Below are 21,123 nucleotides of genomic sequence, written 5' to 3' on the forward strand. Positions count from 1 at the left end.
GTGCAATGACAGGGAGCTGCAATAGCGCCGCCCTAGTCAGTCATTGTACCCCTCAGATGCCACGTTCATACATGATTGCGGAATCTGAGTGTAAAATTAACTATATATATATATATATATATATATATATATATATATATATATATATATATATATATATATATATATATATTAAATCAAACTTACCACCTCCATTTGCTTGCGACGGGCCGGCCACCGCCATCTTGCGTGAAGATCTTGGCCTAAATCCTTTGCGGCGCGAGACCACATCATCATGCCGGCTGGAGTGATGTACTCTCCCGCCGCACGGGATTTCGCCCGAGATCTTTAAGCAAGATGGAGGCTGGCGGCCCGTCAAGAGCAAATTGAGGTGGCAAGTTTGAATTTGTGTTTTTCATACTATTTCAGGTTAAATCGATTCGCTGACACGAAGCACGAGGAAATTCGGCTTCTAGACTAATCAAATTTATCCTGAAATTCAGATCGAATTCCACTTCGTGGGATTCGATACGCTCATCTCTAAATAGAACATGATAAAAAAATATATATAATTCATGAATAGTCATGTCAAGACTATTGGTCTAGGTGAAAATTAAGCAAAATATAACCGATTCCATTGAAGCACTGCAAGCAAATGTTACTACTGGCATATGTTTTTAAATGAATAATTCGTGTTATGATGTCAGATTTGTAATAAAGTATTTAAGATCACAATTTTTACTATAGTAAATGGTTGCAATAAATAATTTAAATTGTATATAAATACAGACCCCTTTGTTATGCCATTCAACGCATTAATTGAATGCATTTTTTTACACGGTCACCAGTCCTAATTTACCATGGTACTTGGCTGGAAAAACATTCTTTGTGGCACAAATACTGTCATCAACTCATTGTATGACTGCAATCAGAGCTATGCCACCATAATTCCCAGTGAAATGGATTTAAATAGATTATGTAATTCCTATTTGGTTATATTATTTATAATTATTTTGTATTAATTTATATCTAAAAGGCCCATTCAGCCAACAGTTACCGACTCAATGTAAGTGGAATATTTTATAATACTTTATGTACATAAATGTGTGTCCAATATAAAAAAATATATTTATTATGTGAAATTTAAAAAGTATATACGTATATCCTGACTCTTGTGCTAGGAGAACTTTGAGTGTGTAAAATAAATATATATATATATATATATATATATATATATATATATCTTACTGTGAAAGTTTCTTCATTTTTGCATATAGTACTGTCAGAAGGGTATATCCACACGCTGTGACAGTATTCCAGGAGTCAGGATCATAAGGAGTGTTACATATTTCATCAAACAACTGCATTGTATGCTCCATCATGTGATGGAAAAAGTAAAAACAACTCAGACGAAAAAAGAAAAACAGACTAAATTATCCAGTAATCCTAAAATCTGTTTTTCATCTTGACAGGATGATGTCTCTACCATGGAACTGATCCCTAAGAGTTTCATAGTTGGCATAGTTCTGGTTCTCCATATGTCTTCTGTTACAGGTTCTCCATAGCTATTGTCTTAAGCAGACAGGGCAAGTGTGCATGGTAAACAATCCAGTGAGGCACAAACTCTTGCAAGTGGTGTCGATACAGGTGGCAATGACTGAATTTATCTCAAATGAGTCCAATAACAGTTTTTTCCATCACAAGAGTAAGGAGTATGTTCAACTTTTCCAGATATAAAGCTAATAGAGTGCTGACACCTGTAGATAAAATGGAGATATACGTGAATGTTATGAACATCCTATGATGTGAACCTCAAATGGAAAGTGCTGAACTAGTCTAGTAGAAACAGATTGCTGTGGATCTGGATTAAAAGTGTTCTCCAGTTTCGAAATGGAACCTTTTTTATCTGCCCAGAATACCCCAAACGCTGCATATTTTTGACCCATATACCTGTTTCTCATGTCAGCACTTTCTTTTCCCTTTTCTCAGCATCACTGCATCCTGGCATGATGTTTACATGCAGAACTTCCTATTTTCATCAACTTTCTGCTCGGTTTAGTAACCAAACACAGCATGCTTCGCTCTGTAATGTTTCTCAGGGTTTGCTCTGCCTAGCTTACATTGAGGGGGTGTGACTACTGGAGAGAGAGAACATGATGCCAAGAACAGGGCAAGGAAAGTGCTCACATGAAAAACAGGTATATGGGGCAACAATATGCAGTGTTGAAAGTACTCTGGGCAAAAAAAAAAAAAAGAATCATGGAAAGGGAGAACCTGTTTAATGGTCTGGCATTTAATGGGGAAAAAAAAACAGTTTTTTTTCCACAAACAGTAGAATGCAATACCAGACATGGACCATGCCCAAAGTGGCATGGTTTCTAAAATCTGTCACAACCCCATTAAGGCATGCAATTTTAAATTTCAGGTGGTGTGCAATATAAGGTTGTGTTAGCAGAATGTTTCATTGAAAATAAAGTTATGTGGTCATGTTTGACAGATGTATGGTCTTATTATGATCCTAAGTGGCTATGATAGCTCTAAGAAAACGAGAAAGTACAAGGCCCATCACATGCACCAATGCAGTGATTTGGGCAGCATAATGAATACTATTTGGGTAGATACTCCAATATTAGGTGTGATATTTCAGAATCGTTGGCCACCATTTGTCACAAAACTATTTCACGGTGTCTGTACCAGTAAATATTGAAAATTGTACTGGATTTCTACATTTACAGACTAATTACTTACCAGATATTGCTGAAAGTGTCTATATTACAGAGATTTCTCTTGCCGTTTGCTGTAGCATACTAAAAAGAGATAACAGGGGATATGTTAGCTACGCTACTAATTAATCACATAACAGAATTAATGGTTTTATTCTACTTCAATGCAATGGGAGACAGTATACTAATTCATATATTCCAAAAAAGTTGCATATCATGTTAGGCTCCACCTACATGTTTAGTGGAAGCTCCATCAAAAACGGTGGGAAACAAACAGCACAACATCTGTTTCATTAAAAAGAGAGACACCATGGCAGAAAGCTGACAGACACCATTAGGGATCCGTCTGGTGACAGTCATCTGATGGATCCAGCACTGCTATTACTTTTATGTTCTTATATGAAAGCAGAAAATGGAAATATGAACGCAGATGTGAACATAGTCCTAGGATCAAATACATCTATGGCCATGGCTTCTATACACGTTATATGTATACAACCACCACATTTTAACCAAGTCATATGTGTTTCTAGTATTATAATTTATTTAAAAAATTATTAATTAAAAAAAAATCTATTTATTAAAAAGGTAGTCCCATGAAAAAATATCCTATCCAAACCAGAACCTGAAAAAATTTGTAATAGCATGTAATTAAAATGTTTGTATAGCCACTGAATGTACTGTATCTGCATAGCACCACGTACTGTTTGTACTTTTCCTTATCTCTATCCACCTCAGCAACATCGCTGAAGTGGACACACATGCTCAGTTCCATATCTACTGATAGAATCTGTGGTAGCTACAGGAAAAGAGTTGCAGAAGATAGGACACACACCCTAAGGCCTCCTGCACACGACCGTATGGCTTTTTCAGTGTGATTTGCGGTCCGTTTTTCACGGATCCGTTGTTCCGTTTTTGGTTTCCGTTGTGTTTCCGTTTCTGTTCCGTTTTTCCATAGGCATATACAGTGTACAGTAATTAAATAGATAAAATTGGGCTGGGCATAACATTTTCAATAGATGGTTCCGCAAAAAAACGGAACGGAAGCGGAAGACATACGGATGCATTTCCGTATGTGTTCCGTTTTTTGCGGACCCATTGACTTGAATGGAGCCACGGAACGTGATTTGCGGGCAATAATAGGACATGTTCTATCTATAAACGGAACGGAAAAACGGAAATGGAATGCATATGGAGTACATTCCGTTTTTTTGGCAGAACCATTGAAATGAATGGTTCCGTATACAGAACACAAAAAACGGCCAGTAAACGGGGGAAAAAAAACGGTCGTGTGCAGGAGGCCCAAGAAAGGACACACACCCTGAGCTGCCAGCCTGAAATAAATCTAGCAAAGCAATTTGAGCAATGAATGGGGCAATCGCTGGATCCATGTGAGCTACAGCCCTGGTTCTAGTTTTGTTATAAAGAGATTGTCGTGTACTATAAGATGTCTGATTTTAAAAAAAATTTTAACAATCATGGGCTAATCCCTTTAAAGACAGAAAAATATATACTGTAAAGCAGGCAGTCTATCAAATTCTGAAAGGAACATAAAACATACTTTTCATTAGCCTCTCTTTGATAATTGGAGGTATCAGGGACTTCGGTTTCTGTGTGACCTCTTCTGTGCTTTACCTTAACAAATGAGAAATATATATTTTAGGTTAGACATACATATAGGTTCAAAAACTTCCTGAAATGCAAAAATTTGTATTCATCACTATGTAATCAAGGGTTGGCCTTCCAATCTCTGTGGCTATGGTGCCCCAGGAGAAAGGAGCACCTTCTCAATGAGCAGCTTGAAATTATGCTGTGATCTATGGGTATCTTTGAAAAAATAGTTTTCTATGAATATTGTGTTTCAAAAAATTCCCCTTTCTTATAGAAGCATCCCTTTAACTAGGATTACCACTTTCTTACTAGATAAACAAGGTACAGCATATTATAACTTACCTTCCAACATAAAACCCCAAAGGCAAATCCAATGACTATAGACATCAATGCTATTGATGCTATGCTTGGCCATTGTAATGGCACCCTGCTGTTCATTTCACTTGGCTCTGTGTACCCTGCGATTAAACATATAAAAAGTTCACATACCCAAATTATAGATCTAAAACACAGATTTTTTTTTAACAAGGAACAAATCAAATGTGAAGCCTGAATTTTACAGTATACTTCAAGAGTTCACATTACCATACTTATTTAGATATGTAGAAGTAGTCCCAAAATGTTGGCCGTATATACACTTACTGTACAAATATTATACTTGGTATTTGCATATTTGAACCTAGTGACATGATGTTCATTCCTCCCAGTAAACATATTTTGACATAGCACACACTAACTCAGCAACCCAGATGATATACCTGGGGTTTCTAGTCATGATGGATCTAGGTTTTATCTAGAAATCTGAATTGAAAATGCTTTTTATGCATCTGTCCTGTTTCCTCTCCGGGTACCAGCCAGAACATGTCATAATAAAACATGAAAAATTTTATAAATTGTAGAACTTGTGCAACTCAACAATCTTCTTGTTTACTGGAAAAATAAACAGATTCTAGCCTTCTAATGCTGGATATATTACAGCAAATAAACAAAACAAAAAAAAATCTCACTCTTCTCAAGCTGTGAGAAGCTCGCTGTGCTCCAGAGAGTGCTACGGCCTCCACATGGAGCTAATTGGCAGAGTTGTTGCTGAAGATAAGTCACCATCTCAGAAAACCAAAACTACATATCAATCTGCTCAGCTCCTCCTGCTCTATAACATGCTGTCTTCAGATTGTGCTAAATTTTGTGATGACTAGTCCTCTTTAAGACCCCCTCTTTTAGTTAGAGAAAAGCTGCTGCAAAAAGCAACTATTGCCCTGGAAGACATGCCTTAACCATGAATGGCATGCCTACTCATCTAAAATGGCACCATGGAATGCTACAGTGGATTGTCAAGGGTCAAACCTTTAGTGATCAGCTGATTGTAAGATGATCTACATATGTATATACTATATGTGTATTACTAATGAACATATCTGAGGATATTGTCCTGTAGGCCACATATTAAACTTCTAAAAAACACTTAAAAATTTAAAATGGAAACTAAATATGGCTATTCATTGGGACATGTGAAGATTAGGTTACAGATATTTTAAGATTAAAGATTCTTAACCAGTAATTTAATCCTCAGTATAAAAACCCTCCCTAAACAGCCATGCTCTTAGTACAATCATTAGGATCCAAAATTGGATTCCCTCCATTAACACCTTTTATAAGCTGCATCACAGTTTTTGTCTGCACTCTAGAGCTATTATCGGTTTTGGAACAGCCCTGCATCAACGCTGAACATGTCAGAATAGCTGGAGGAGAGATCATCATCATATCTAATTACATCCTGAACTAATAAAGCATGGCAAAGAGAGCAGCACAGGGGTTTAAATGAGTTCAAACTAAAGATGAACCTTTTATGAGGATATAGGATTTACACTGAAACATATCACTTTAACTTTATATAGATGTTTCCTAACAGGAATGCAGTGGAAAGAACAATACTTCTCATTTATAAAACCAGTGGAGAAGAAATGTGGAGGCATTGTGCACACAGACCCCGGGACAAACATAGACAACATCTCCAGTCATTGATTACTTGATTGCGTAAATCGGCAATGTAATATAGTTGCGATAAATTTGCGATTAGAATATTCAACACTATTTGCAAATACGAATATATAGCACTATATTCTAAATATTCGCGAATTCTCGAAGTGGCGATATTCGCGCTCAACACTACAGCAGACAAACAATGATTTAGATGTCTGCATGAATGATTATTTCTCCTGATGAGCAGGCATTTCACTCGTTCATCGGGTGATTGGCAGCACCTTTACACAAGCAGATTATCAGAAATAAGTGTTTGTACTAATGTTTATATCCCCCCCTCTCACAATTCGGAAGTTTAAAAGGGCCTTAAATTATTATGTAGACAGTAAAAGTGGATTGAGACTGCCCGATTTTTGGGCAGATCATCGTGAATTCCTGTTCCCGACAATCTGCCCATCTAAATGTGCCGCTGATCACCTGATGAACGAGTGGAATGCTGGTTCATCGGGTGATCCTGTCGTTGGTGCAGGCACATCAATCATCACAACGATTTGCTGCCCAGAAATAATGATTCTATATGGGGATGAGGGATCGCAATAGCCATCATGTAAATGCAGTGGTGTCCTTCACTGAATGAGCAGAAGAAACGCTTCCTTACCGACATTATGAAAACCTATAAGGGCAACAAGCAATTTAGCCCCAAAATATATGCCAGCCCTGTATAAGACAACGGGTCATTTACTAAATACTGTCGTTTTAGTAAAAACCCACTGGAGGAAGATCCGACACTGGAGGAAGATCCGACTATACACCTCTTAATAAATTTTCCATATGTTCTGCTGTCCATGTGCCAGCACAGAAATCTACTCCAATGAGGCAGTTTTCTGGTACACAGGTTGTTAAATGAGTTGGTGCACCTTTTGGAAAAGTTGTGATGATATAGGAAAATGCTTAAAAGTTGCACATTTTGATGCAAAGCAGCTTCTACATTTACAACTTTTCTTCACCAAAAAACTGGTGTAACCATTGGTACATGACCCCCAGTCTCCTTCCTGAGCTGAACTGAAGATCAGAAGTAAACTCTGACAAAGAAATAAATGTATTTATAGAGTATGCATTCCACAACGCAGCAATAGAAGCACCAGGTCCAAATGAAATACCAAACATAGCAGTAAAGCGGTAGCTACACCATGACATTACATTCCATCCTTGCCACCTCAAGTTCAGTGTAAATATTTTATAAATAAGATTAATAGATATAAAAGAATCATGATGTAAAGTAACAAAAAGGAAGCAAAGGAAAAAGTACAAACTTGAAAGTATTTGAAGTAGTGCAAGTGTCCCTGTATTTAGAATGTGGAAGGCAAAGTGTAGAGCAGAGGAATATGCGGCAATGTAAATATTTGGAGAAGGTTCATCTGATATAGAACACTGCTTATTGAATGGTATAACATTAGTACACCTAGTATAAATATCAATAAATTCAAGGCGGTTACAGACGCCCTGAATATGTGTTGAAAATTGGGCTGCCATTAAGAATAATTGAAGTGGATTTTTATCCTTCTAAACTGCACAGTTTATGTAGTTTTTGTTTTTAACAAGAAGGGGTTAACATTTACTCATAATCACCACCACTACTCTACGAGTGACAACAGGATATAGACTGTTGTTTACAGCAGCCTATATTTCGTCTATGCACACAGACGTAAGGCGCATTTACAAGTGCCAACCAAGCAGGCAGTTATTGGGAAGGGACTATTCCTTCCTGAAAATTGCCTGCTCTTCAGTGGAAGCATTTCCATGCAGAGATCACCTCCACTGTATGAGGACATCACTTGTCCTCATACACATTCATTGTTTCTGCAGATCACACAGCAGAAGCGGTGATTTAATGTTCTGCATGAAAGATCATTTCACTCGATGAACAAGCGTTTTGCTCATTCATCGGGTGATCGGCAGCACATGATCGGTCATAGTAACGTTAGTTCCTGATAATCAACCCGACAATTGTGAGGTGTAAATTCGTCTTTCTTTAGACATTTTGAAGCAACCTGTAATTTACTGATATAGGCTGTAAATTACAGCCCATCAGTAAATTACAGGTTGCTTCAAAATGTCTAAAGAAAGACGAATTTACACCTCACAATTGTCGGGTTGATTATCAGGAACGAACGTTACTATGACCGATCATGTGAATGTGCTGCCGATCACCCGATGAATGAGCAAAATGCTTGTTCATCGAGTTACAGCCTGTAATGAATTTAGTTTTCCCCTTATACATCATTCTGATAAAACATATGAACTGTGTTATAACAATTGCTTTAGTTATCAGCCTAGGTTCATCAATTAAACTAATGCCAAACAAAAATGCAATTTCTAAACTAAAATAGAATAAAACCAAACTATAATGCAATTGCTTGCTATGAAAAATTCTGCTCATCTGATTTATTCTGTCTAGACAGCAGCTTGCTAATGTAATTATCCAAAATATTCTGGTCATTGTGCAAGAATCTAATCATACTAGAAAGCATAATAGAGGATATCCCAGGAAATAAAATAAGGGGTTGCCTTAGATGAGAAAAAAAGTCTGTTTTTTATCTAGAAGCAACAGCACCTAAGTACACGGTCTGTGTCTGATACTGCAGCTCAAGCAATGTAGTTTGATTGGGAGCTCAGATGCATGGTGCATGGGGAAGGAATAAATTCCCAGTCTTTTGCAATAACAGAAATCCCGGAACTCACTCTACTCGCTCTTCTATAGTTGAGGAAGGATCAGGACGACGTGTAAAATCCTGTTTTTCCACTCTGCAATCTCAAGGTACAGCCGCACATTCAAGTTTCTTACTGCAGTTTTGGAAGTCAAAATCAGACGTGCGTCATGAAAGCAGAGGAAATACGAAGGGTAGATACTACTTCTCATTTTTTAATTCACTCCTGGTTTTAGCTTCAAAAACTGCATAAGAAAACCCTGAAAAAGTGAAGCTATACTCTTGGGGTGGTCTCACACACAGCTTATTGTGGTAGTTTCTATAGCAGTTTTTGAGCCAAAGCCAGATATGGGTTGGTTTGAAGCCAATGAAAGTACAAAGGAAGGATGTCTATCACTGCATCAAAAACTGCCACAAAAAGCTGTGTGTCAAGACCACCATAATGCTTTCTTTCTATAGTGTATAGAGATCCTGTGCATCATGCCTTTGAAATCATAGGTTGTAGGCTTCAAGGTATGCTTTCAACCTATATAGACATACGCAGGTACCGTAAATGAGTATAGCCATGTGGTGTCTGCAATCCACATGGGGGGGGGGGGGGGTGGGGGGACAGACTAAAATAACCAGAATATGTCAAACTTAGAGTATGTTAAGTGCTCTGGTAGTTAAGCTTTATTTAAGAATACCTGCTTGTAAGGTAGTTGTCAAATAACATACAACAGTTTATATACTCTTTACAGGCTCCAGGGTAGAGTCATTTTTTTAAAAACCTGACAGTCTAAATTTAGTAAACTAATTTATTGCTCAATGCTGACTTTTTTTTAATCCTTTTTATGTTCGAAATTGTTGATGCCTGGAGGTTCAAAGCAAGGCCTTTACCTGGCGCATATGACTATCTCCCCTCATTATGCAAATAGCATTGTACATCAATACAGAAATATACCGTAAATGTTATATCCACTGATGCTTATGGCAATGTCACACATTAACTGTGCTAGCTCAAATTTTCCTTCGATGCTTATTGCTTGAACAAAATAAATTTTATGACAAATTCATAAATGCATCTGAAAGGCAAATTAATTCACCTTAAATAGCATTTTGTGATAACATAAAAATAAAAGACTGCCCATTAGTGCCGGTGAGGTCTTCAGGATCACTGCTAGGCAAAAGCATTGCCCATGGAGAACCTGGTACGTCACTGGATCTGAATTGCGCAGGGCAAGGGGAGCATCGGGGGTCTAAAAAGATCCGATGCGCCACTCCGGACAACCCCTTTAAAAATTAGGGATATTCCTAGTCCAGCATTATAGCAGTGATCTCCAACCTGTGTCTATCCAGCTGTTGCAAATCTACAACTCTCCTCATTCCCCAATAGCCACAGGTTGTCAAAATACAATGAGGGTTGTTTTGCGACAACCAGAGAGCCAAACGGTTGAAGGACAGTGCACTACAAAATATAATTCATAAATTATCATGGGTTTACTATATATAAATATATATTATATAGTTGGTAAATGCTTGAACTTGGGCCCATAGGGTCTCTGAAAGGAGTAATTCATAGAGAAATCTAAAAAATGTGCAACAATGGTTGTCCCAGCTGTGCTGTAGGTTTCATTTGGCAGGGGACCTGTAAGAAGTAGGGCATTTTTTGCACTGCATGCCTATGGAATGAATAGCTTCATAGATACTATACAACAGACAATACAGTGAAATGTCTACACTATCCCTCCTGGTTATATTGCCTTATAGAATTTACCTTTTAAAATGATACAATGCCAACAGTGATAAAAAGGCAATAAATAGTTCCAGAATTTCTTAAGGTTATAATCATAGTAAAGAAAGTACACTACTAATACCATGTGACATATTGTAAAATTGTAGCTAAGATCAAGTCTATACAGGTTTGTCAAAATATGAAAGGACCGAATACAACATGGGTAATGGTCGCAGTGCAAAATATGAGGTAATGCACAGGCTTTTCAGTAGACCCTATACAGTCCAACAGACCATTTTAAACATTATCTGCCTGGATAAGAGGACTATAATATTCTATACGAAATATACAAGTTTAGGATGCACAACAACGTCATTTGTCCTATATGTATTAATCATGAAAGCTTGGCATCTAAATGCTATGGCTTTTCCAGATGGTTCAAAACTGGCACTGGAACCTTATACTGTAACAGAGATGACAAGTCAGGGGCAGAATAAGCACCAAGTTCACCAAGGATTAGGAAAATGTCAGAAATGTAGAAGTAACATTATTTCGGGTACTGAAGGTAATGTATCTCTTCTATATTTTTACTAATTAAAAATTAATTCTAATCTATGTTTATTCTTTGAATATATTTTTTTAATTTTATTTCGTGTATGTGATTATTGGGAAAGTGCTGCACTTGTCTGCGAACAGAAGTTCAGATATTTGCTTTCAATGGGCTGCCCGGTTTAATGATCTTGATGACACGTTCTCAGAATAGGTTATCAATATCAGATTGGTGGGGTCCAACTCTTGGCACCCCAGCTTATCATCCTCTTCAGTGTTTACCTGTGTGCCATCTACAGGGTAATTACCGCTGTTTGTCTCATTCACTTGTATTGGAGAGGTAGCTGTAATTACCCTGCATCACTGCTGCAATGTAGACAGTCTGCAGGAACTAAAGAGGATGTAGAATTTGCATAAGCGCCATGGCCTCTTCAAACAGCTGATTGTGGGGGTGTCAGCAGTCAGACCCCGCTGATCAGACATTGATGACCTACCTAAAGGGTAGATTATTGATATCATGAAACGAGACAACCCCTATATGATAGCCCCATGACTATAAGAAACCTATTGATTTCTAAGGAAGTGTTGTTGTGGGCGTGCTCTGCATTGTGGGCATGCTCTGTGACAAATGCAGAGGTCACTAACTGGAGAACAAGGGGGCAAAGCTGTGTCTGCCACCTCTATTATCTACTGTACCATTGGCTTTATAACAGAGGTGCTTTCTTCCTTGTGAAGCTAATAACTTAAGTGATCAGGAAGTGTCTGCTTATTGTGAGGCAACGCAAAAATCAGCAATAGCATAGCAATTATTTTTTATATAGCTAGTAACAAGGAAAATTAAATATGAGTAATTGGACTTAGTCAGTTGAAGGACAGTTCTGCCATGAACATCAGGATACCAGATCTACTTACCAATTCTGGTGCCATTTCGTAAATGGCTTGATGCATATTGCGTGTTTATATTTGTGACATAATCCCCTAAAAATAGAAAATAGCACATAAGCCCTTGCTTGAATAATCAGAATGCAAACTATAGCACAACCTTTTCAGTACTAGCACTTACCTAACTCGGGATCACTTGTAGGTAGCTCACATGTAGTATTATAATTTGTATTGTTTATATCCTTGAAAACATCAAATGTGCTCGTCACAGAGTTAAAAAAATCTCTGGGTACAAATTCCCCATCTGAGACATTATCTAAATATTCCTCGATAAAGTCCTGTAAAGAGAAAAAGGAAAGTCACTATACAACTCAACCTGTGTGTGACTCCATTGGGTAGACGGATAACCTGAAGGCTTTAAAGACTCACAGTAATCCTCTCCAGCTCCTGGGAGTCTTAAGCATAATTATGTGCAGAATGAATTTTAAATATTTAAGTACAATATTCACAGGATGCATATGAAATCACAAGAGGCTGTGTTTTTGCTACTGGGTTAAGTTCTTTCACCTATCTGCACACGCACGGAAGAATGTGCTGCTTATTCCAGCAATTATGTCTTGGCCTGCAGCTACATTCTCCGCTCTGTGGGGGGGCCTTCAGTTTCTTTCATAGTTTTAAAGAACATCTATTACTGTTGTGTTTTAGATACATTTCTGGCAAATTAATGTTGAACTTGTCCTTACTGTCTTTTCTTGACTTGAAGGCATACAGGAAATGTAGCATTGTACCATGTTAGCCATTATTAGAGACAGGAAGAAGAGGAATTACACCGATATCCTTTATTCATAGAAGCAGAATTCAATTGTGAGCTTGTATTAGACTCTTTTATTAAAAGATGCCATAACTGAATATGCAACATAAAGGAACCTAACGAGTCTTGAGAGACATCACTTTAGCTTTGCTTTGTCAGTTGTAGGGTGCCGTACTATGTTATCCATTAGTAAATGGCTAAACAGCACAATATCACTGCTTCTATGAAGTGACTCTTAGGCCCCTTTCACACGGGCGAGTTTCCGCACGGGTGCAATGTGTGAGGTGAACGCATTGCACCCGCACTGAATCCGGACCAATTCACTTTAATGGGCTGTGCACATGAGCGGTGATTTTCACACATCACTTGTGCGTTGCGTTCACGCAACGCAGGCCCTATAGAAGTGAATGGGGCTGCGTGAAAATCGCAAGCATCCGCAAGCAAGTGCTAGCTTGCTAGGTGATGATCGTGATGGGGACCCGATCATTTTTATTTTCCCTTATAACATGGTATAAGGGAAAATAATAGCATGATTAATACAGAATGCTAAGTAAATTAGGGATGGAGGGGGTTAAAAAAATAAAAAATAAAAATAAACTCACCTCATCCACTTGTTCACGCAGCCCGGCTTGTCTTTTTTCTTCTTTGGTGATGGACCATGTGATGAGCGCAGTGACTTCACCAAAGGTCCTTTTCTCCCAGGTCCTCAAAGAAGAAAAAAGAAGACAAGCCGGGCTGCGCGAACAAGTGGAGGCGAGTTTAATTATATTTTTTTAACCCCTAATTTACTTAGCATTCTGTATTAAGAATGCTATTATTTTACCTTATAACCATGTTATAAGGGAAAATAATAAAATCTACACAACACCGATCACAAACTCAAACTTCTATGAAGAAGTCCGGGTTCGGGTCTGGGTACCAAACATGCCTATTTTTCTCACGCGCGTGCAAAACGCATTAAAACGTTTTGCACTCACGCGGGAAAATTGCGCATTTTCCCGCGACGCACCCGCATCCAATCCGGCCCTCACACACGATGCCTGTGTGAAAGAGGCTTTAGGCCTGTTTCATACAATCATGTCCAGTCCAGGAAACATGGACTGAACACTGATCCTTTGACCTGAACTCCATAGCATCATAATGACTTATTTATAAGTACCATAATACCATAAGTCTACTGTATGGTACTCACAATGTAGTCAGTAAAAGTACAGTATACCCGCAGCCAGGCAGAAATTCACAGCATCCTAAATCATTATGGTGCTGGCGCAAATGAGCTGTGTTCGGTCAAGGAAGTGTGGCCGTCACACAGAGTGTTTACCAAACCATACACACATGTGAAGTAGGCTCAAGTCAGCAGAAACCAAAATATATTTATAACTAGCAGAAGGACCTGGCTTCGCTCGGGTATATTTAATCTATTTCATTTAAGGTTTGTGTGTGTTAAAAGATATCAACACTATCCACTATAACAGTGACATCTACAGCACCCCCAAAACAGTGACCTCCACAGCCCCCCACCCCTTAACACTGAGCCCCCCACAGTGCCCCGTCCCTTAAAATTGGACCTCCACAGCAGCCCACCCCCTTAACTTTGACTTTTACAGCAGCCTTCCCCTTTAACAGTGACTTTCACAGCATACCACCCCCTTGACAGTGACCTCCACAGGGGCCCGCCCCCTTAACAGTGGGCTTTACTGGATCGGGCATGTCCTTTTGAACAGCTCACTCTAAGACAGCAGCACTGTACTGTCTGAGTGTGATCTGCAGGAAGAAAGTCACCCTCCCTCCCACCTAGGCAGCTGACAGAAGTTGATTTTTACCTTCATTTTTAAAATCCCTTTTTCTATCTCAGTTGGCTGAGTGTGAGGGGGCGTGGCCTAACGGGATCGGGGAAGTGTCCTTTTGAACAGCTCCCTCTAAGGGTCCATTCACACGTCCGTAGAATGGGTCTGCATCCATTCCGCAATTATGCGGAACAGGTGCGGACCCATTCATTCTCTATGGGGCCGGAAGAGATGCGGACAGCACACAGTGTGCTGTCCGCATCCGCATATCCAGAGCGCAGCCCAGATCTTCCAGTCTGCAGCTCCGGAAAAAAATAGAACATGTCCTATTCTTGTTTGCAATTGCGGACAAGAATAGGCATTTCTATGGGAGTGCCGGCTGGGTGTATTGCTTACGGATGTCTGAATGGAGCGTAAGTGAGTGTAGTGGAGCCTAAGTGAGTGTGAGCTTCAGGGAGAAAGTCACCATCCCTCCCACCCCTGCAGCTGACAGAAGTAGATTTTTACCTTCATTTTTTTAATCTGCGTCTGCTCAGAAGTGGGAGAAGGCGTGGCCTAACCAGATCTAGGCGTGGCTTAGCGGGACCTAGAAGTTGATTTTTAACTTCATTTTTTCAATCTGTCGGCTGAGGAGTGGGAGGGGGCGTGGCCTTTTGAACAGCTCACTCTAAGGCCTCCTGCACACGGCCGTTTTTTTTTTCCCGTTTACTGGCCGTTTTTTTTGCGTTCCGTATACGGAACCAGTCATTTCAATGGTTCCGCAAATAAAACGGAATGTACTCCGTATGCATTCAGTTTCCGTATTTCCATTTTAACATAGAACATGTCCTATTATTGCCCGCAAATCACGTTCCTTGGCTCCATTCAAGTCAATGGGTCCGCAAAAAAAACGGAACACATACGGAAATGCATCCGTATGTCTTCCGTTTCCGTTCTTTGCTGAACCATCTATTGAAAATGTTATGCCCAGCCCAATTTTATCTATGCAATTACTGTATACTGTATATGCCATACGGAAAAACGGAACGGAAAAACGGAACAGAAACACAACTGAAACAATAAACGTAACAATGGATCCGTGAAAAACGGACCGCAAAACACTGAAAAAGCCATACGGTCGTGTGCAATAGGCCTAAGACAGTAGCACTGTGCTGTCTGAGTGTGAGCTACAGGGAGAAAGTCACCCTCCCTCCCACCCCTGCAGCTGACAGAAGTTGATTTTTACCTTCATTTTTTCAATCCCTGTCGGCTCGGGAGGGGCGTGGCCTAACCGGATCGGGGAGTGGCTTAGCTGGACCTGGGGGCGGGGTTTTAAGTCTTTTGAGGGTGGACACATTGTGGCAGGGGGCGTGTCTGGGCTCCTTCCTGCAAGAGTGACGCCCCTCTGGGCACCTTACTGGCTCATTTGCATATCAAATAAACTGGATTTTCAGAGGATAAAAAAATCTATTGCTGGAACAAAGGCACATCCGGAAATAAGGTACTAAGTGCTATTAGGCCATGGCTTTACTTCAACAGCGATTATCCTCGTGAACCTGAAGTAAAACTGTATGTGGAGGCTGAAGGACTTGAGAGCTTCTATTGGCTGATAAGGGTCATGTGACCAAGCTTCTATTGGCTAATGCATTTTTTGGGAATATCTCAGGAACGGTACGTCCTAGAGAGCAGAGACTTGCTCTAAAACCTTTCCGGACACCTGATGTACCTGTGTGACAAATGTCATGATTGTAAATGCAACAGTGCAGATTCCTTTAGTGGACATACACACACACACATACACTCAGCTTTATATATTAGATATTCAATATAAATAAGAATGCAATACAAAACATACAAAGCTCATTTCACTTACTGCTCAGTTTACTAGATGCTATTAATACATGGTTCAGATACTGAAGACATTAATAAAGAAACAACCATTACCCAATGTTGACATAGAAACATAGAAACATAGAATGTGTCGGCAGATAAGAACCATTTGGCCCATCTAGTCTGCCCAATATACTGAATACTATGGATAGCCCCCGGCCCTATCTTATATGAAGGATGGCCTTATGCCTATCCCATGCATGCTTAAACCCCTTCACTGTATTTGCAGCTACCACTTCTGCAGGAAGGCTATTCCATGCATCCACTACTCTCTCAGTAAAGTAATACTTCCTTATATTACTTTTAAACCTTTGCCCCTCTAATTTAAAATGGTGTCCTCTTGTGGTAGTTTTTCCTCTTTTAAATATGCTCTCCTCCTTTACCGAGTTGATTCCCTTTATGTATTTAAAAGTTTCTATCATATCCCCTCTGTCTCTTCTTTCTTCCAAGCTATACATATTAAGGTCCTTTAACCTTTCCTGGTAAGTTTTATCCTGCAATCCATGTACTAGTTTAGTAGCTCTTCTCTGAACTCTCTCTAGAGTATCTATATCCTTCTGGAGATATGGCCTCCAGTACTGCGCACAATACTCCAAGTGAGGTCTCACCAGTGTTCTGTACAGCGGCATAAGCACTTCACTCTTTCTACTGCTTATACCTCTCCCTATACATCCAAGCATTCTGCTGGCATTTCGTGCTGCTCTATTACATTGTCTTCCCACCTTTAAGTCTTCTGAAATAATTACTCCTAAATCCCTTTCCTCAGATACTGAGGTCAGGACTGTGTCAAATATTCTATATTCTGCCCTCGGGTTTTTACGCCCCAGGTGCATTATCTTGCACTTATCCACATTAAATTTCAGTTTCCAGAGTTCTGACCATTCTTCTAGTTTTCCTAAATCCTTTTCCATTTGGCGTTTCCCTCCAGGAACATCAACCCTGTTACATATCTTTGTGTCATCAGCAAAAAGACAAACCTTACCAGCGAGGCCTTTTGCAATATCACTTATGAAGATATTAAACAAGATATTAAACCTTCAAATTGTTTGTGGAAGCATGAAATAAAATCAATTACCATTTGCTCATTGAGATTGACACAGTTCCTGATCTCTCGGAAAATTAGGGACAGGTCTCCTAAGATTTTATAATTTTGTGATGTATTAGAGAATCTGTTTACAAGTGCTTCGAGGCGACTTGACAATTCATGCACCATCACGTATAACCAGCAGTGTTTTGCCTGCAACAGAAAAGATACAAATAAATACATACAAAAAGAGGCAGAAACCAGGCATATTTCAGGGGCATATACAGCATCCTTGTAAATTAAAGCAAGGGACTAATAGCTCTCCCAGTTTCTCGACCTGGATTGGTGCTCTGTCTATAGTGGCTCACCCGGCCACTAGTGAGTGAAAGAATTGAATAAATAGGAATTAGGCAGGCACTCTATATCTGTTTTTTATAGATTTATTTATAGTTAATAGATATAAAATACCGTAGGTGTTTATTTAATAGTATCTTTAAAACTTAGATTCAACTTAAAAATGGTTAAAAAGGTTGTCAGGATTAGGAGGTTAGGAATGGGTTGTGATAGTTCATCTAGCGTTGGTTGAGGTGTCTTAACTAGTTAATGCTTGAGGTACGATCATAGGTATGAGTCCGTATTGCGATCTGGTTGAATGCAGGTAGATATCCAAGGAGGGGAAATGGAAGTAGTGTGCGCCAGCAGAGTGAGTAATGGTTATGCCAGTATTGGTAATAGGGATCAGTTTGATGGCTCAATGTCTGCTATTGTCAGTGGCGTCCCACGTGATCTGGCACGTGGTCTCCTCTGTGCCGGTCAGCTGATGCTCCTATCTTGCACTTTGTTGATCGTATGAGGATCTTCAGTGAGGATTTTCGGATTGCCACATAACCAGAAGAAAATAATACGATCAACAAAGTGCAAGATAGTAGATCACATGAGACGCCAAGCCAGCCACACAAACCGTGCAACACCGAACGTGAAGCAGCAGGATGCCGGAGACCATTACTGACTACAGCACCGCTATCACACAGCAAAAAAATCTGACCGCAGGGTGAGTACTAGCTAATTGCCGTGTGGGACGCCACCGACAATAGCAGACATTGAGCCATCAAACATACAGTAAGTAATAACTGATCCCTATTACCAATACTGTTTCTTTGGCATAACCATTACTCTCTGCTGGCGCACACTACTTCCATTACCAAGTATCCACTTTTATTACCAAATATCTACAATTGACATTGGAGCAACTCAACTACACATTATTCTCATCAATAATTTTTCTTATCCTTATTTTTATCATTTTTCTCATCACCACCTACTACTATTTTTTCATTACGTTTTCATTATCACTATCATTATTTTTTCCCCTCCTTGGATATCTACCTGCATTCAACCAGATCGCAATATGGACTCATACCCATGATCGTACCTCAAGCAATAACTAGTTAAAAGACACATCAATGCTAGATGAACTATCACAACCCATTCCTAACCTCCTAATCCTGACAACCTTTTTAATCATTTTTAAATTTTATCTAAGTTTTAAAGATACTATCAAATAAACAACCCATTTTATATCTATTAACTATAAATAAATAATCTATAAAAAAACAGATAGAGTGCCTGCCTAATTTCTATTTATTCAATCCTTGTAAATTAAGCTCTTCTGATGTCAAATATTCAAGAAAAAAAGTTGGGCCCCAACTAATTCTTAGATCATTTTGTTATAACATCATTATATCAAAAAAAGCCAAAAGTATTCTTCAACTTAATTACCGATTAACCTTCTTTTATTCAATACAGATGTTCATTGCTTCAGACACTCAATTTTTGCCAGAGAGAATGTTTGTGTCACTAAAAATGCTCAGCATGGTTTTATACATTACAACAAACGTTTCTGTAAGGAATGACTATATGGATGAATATTTGTCTGTACTGTGGCATCTTTGATATAATTTCCGTAGGAGCTTGACATCGCTAAGCTGTACAGTATAAACCCTACTCTTAGGCTGGTCATAAAAATTAGATACTGTCCAGCCAACACTCCCCAATGCACATGGAGCCTTGGCTTGGCCACATGTGCATGCATCCAAAAATGAGAAGAGGGGAGTAAACCCCCTGCCAGGCACCTCTGGCTCTGGAACAAAGGAATTGGGCTTGTTGAAATACAAACTGGAGAGAATTAAGCATCACCCCATACACATTAGTTGGTCAGCAGGTCCAACTGCTGAAATTGAAGGATTTTGCCATCATTAAATTAATGTGTATGGCCAGCTTTTAGATTTTATTCTTCTCTGTTTATGAGAAAATATGTTCATGCATTGAAGCATTGCTAGCATAAAAGACGAGAAAGCCGAATTAATGCAACAGCTTGTGCATTTGAGCCTACTAATCAATCTAGGGTCAAGGCTCCAATGATATAGCAATTGCACCCTGTAGTACCTGCCCATCTGGATCCACTACTGCTCTGACCACCATGTGTTGACAAGCTACCTGGAGGTAAAAAAATGTTTGTGTACCTGAACGCATTTAATTTGTGGATACCTGGTAAGGGTGAACTTTAGTCACTAATTGTTCTCTTAATTCCACAGTAGTTGTAAAAGTTTTGCTAATGTTTGTTCAGAGTTCTGTGGAATTTACTTTTAGCAGAGTAAATTCAATGAATTTTATAGATGCGGTCTCAGAAACAACAGGTTTAAGGACTACGGGGGCCCTGTCACACTGCAGATACAGCATCTGTTTCTTCAATATTAAAAACATTTTATTGTTGTACCTAAACTGGGCATACAAATTCAATAGTGACCGTTTAGCCGACAGCTCTCTTTCCTGATTCCATAACAACTCCCCTATACACATTTGGATCGGCCATACATGTATGTGTATTCTATGTGGGAGTGAAGAAAGTAGTTGTTAGATACCTCTGGTGGCAGCTCATCTCCCAAAAGAACTAAAGGATCAGACAAAAATAGTCATTTTGTTTGGTCCTTCTCTCACTCAACATCATCTATCAGGGGAGAGTCGGGAGCTCCCCACATACTAGAGTAGTAAAGTAAGCCTCTTTATACCTTTTGTATGTGTCTATTCAGTTTTAACCAGACATACTTACCCTATGAGTGCCTCTTTCTCCTGCCACTAATGCTGCTACATTGAGGACAGGCAAAACAGAGGACACATTAGTCAACACGTTGAGGGCAACCCAGGCAGCACACTAACTTAGGCAAGCTGCTCATTTTAGATGACAGCATTGCTCCCGCTTGCTCTTACAGTATGTCTGTGAAGTAAGTTTGTACTTTCTCTGTTATACATTCTGTTTTTGTTAATTAAATGCTGCCTCCATCTAATCATTAAAAGATGTTATGGGGTAAAATACTGTATAATAATGTATTTCACCATTTCTTGACCTCTTTTGTACTGGCGCACACACTGTTGCATCATTTGAAGTATATGGTGTTCGGGAATCCTGAAAATTTGGTGTCAAACCCT

The 21,123-nt window shown here is 39.2% G+C and overlaps 1 protein-coding gene across 1 annotated transcript in view; it reads right to left on the bottom strand.

Annotated features, from left to right (window-relative positions):
- Window positions 1-350: 350 nt before the first annotated feature.
- Window positions 351-21,123, bottom strand: part of KITLG (KIT ligand) — an 80,865-nt gene continuing 60,092 nt past the window's right edge. The window contains exons 4-10 of the mRNA XM_040408669.1: window positions 17,689-17,850; window positions 12,328-12,484; window positions 12,177-12,242; window positions 4,656-4,771; window positions 4,264-4,337; window positions 2,728-2,786; window positions 351-1,736 (exon numbers count right to left, since the gene is read on the bottom strand). Of these exons, the coding sequence (XP_040264603.1) occupies window positions 2,747-2,786; window positions 4,264-4,337; window positions 4,656-4,771; window positions 12,177-12,242; window positions 12,328-12,484; window positions 17,689-17,850 (615 nt within the window). The 3' untranslated portion in view covers window positions 351-1,736; window positions 2,728-2,746. The remainder of the gene's footprint in view (window positions 1,737-2,727; window positions 2,787-4,263; window positions 4,338-4,655; window positions 4,772-12,176; window positions 12,243-12,327; window positions 12,485-17,688; window positions 17,851-21,123) is intronic.

This window comes from Bufo bufo, chromosome 1 (genome assembly GCF_905171765.1).
Source record: "Bufo bufo chromosome 1, aBufBuf1.1, whole genome shotgun sequence".
NCBI classification, from domain to species: domain Eukaryota; kingdom Metazoa; phylum Chordata; class Amphibia; order Anura; family Bufonidae; genus Bufo; species Bufo bufo.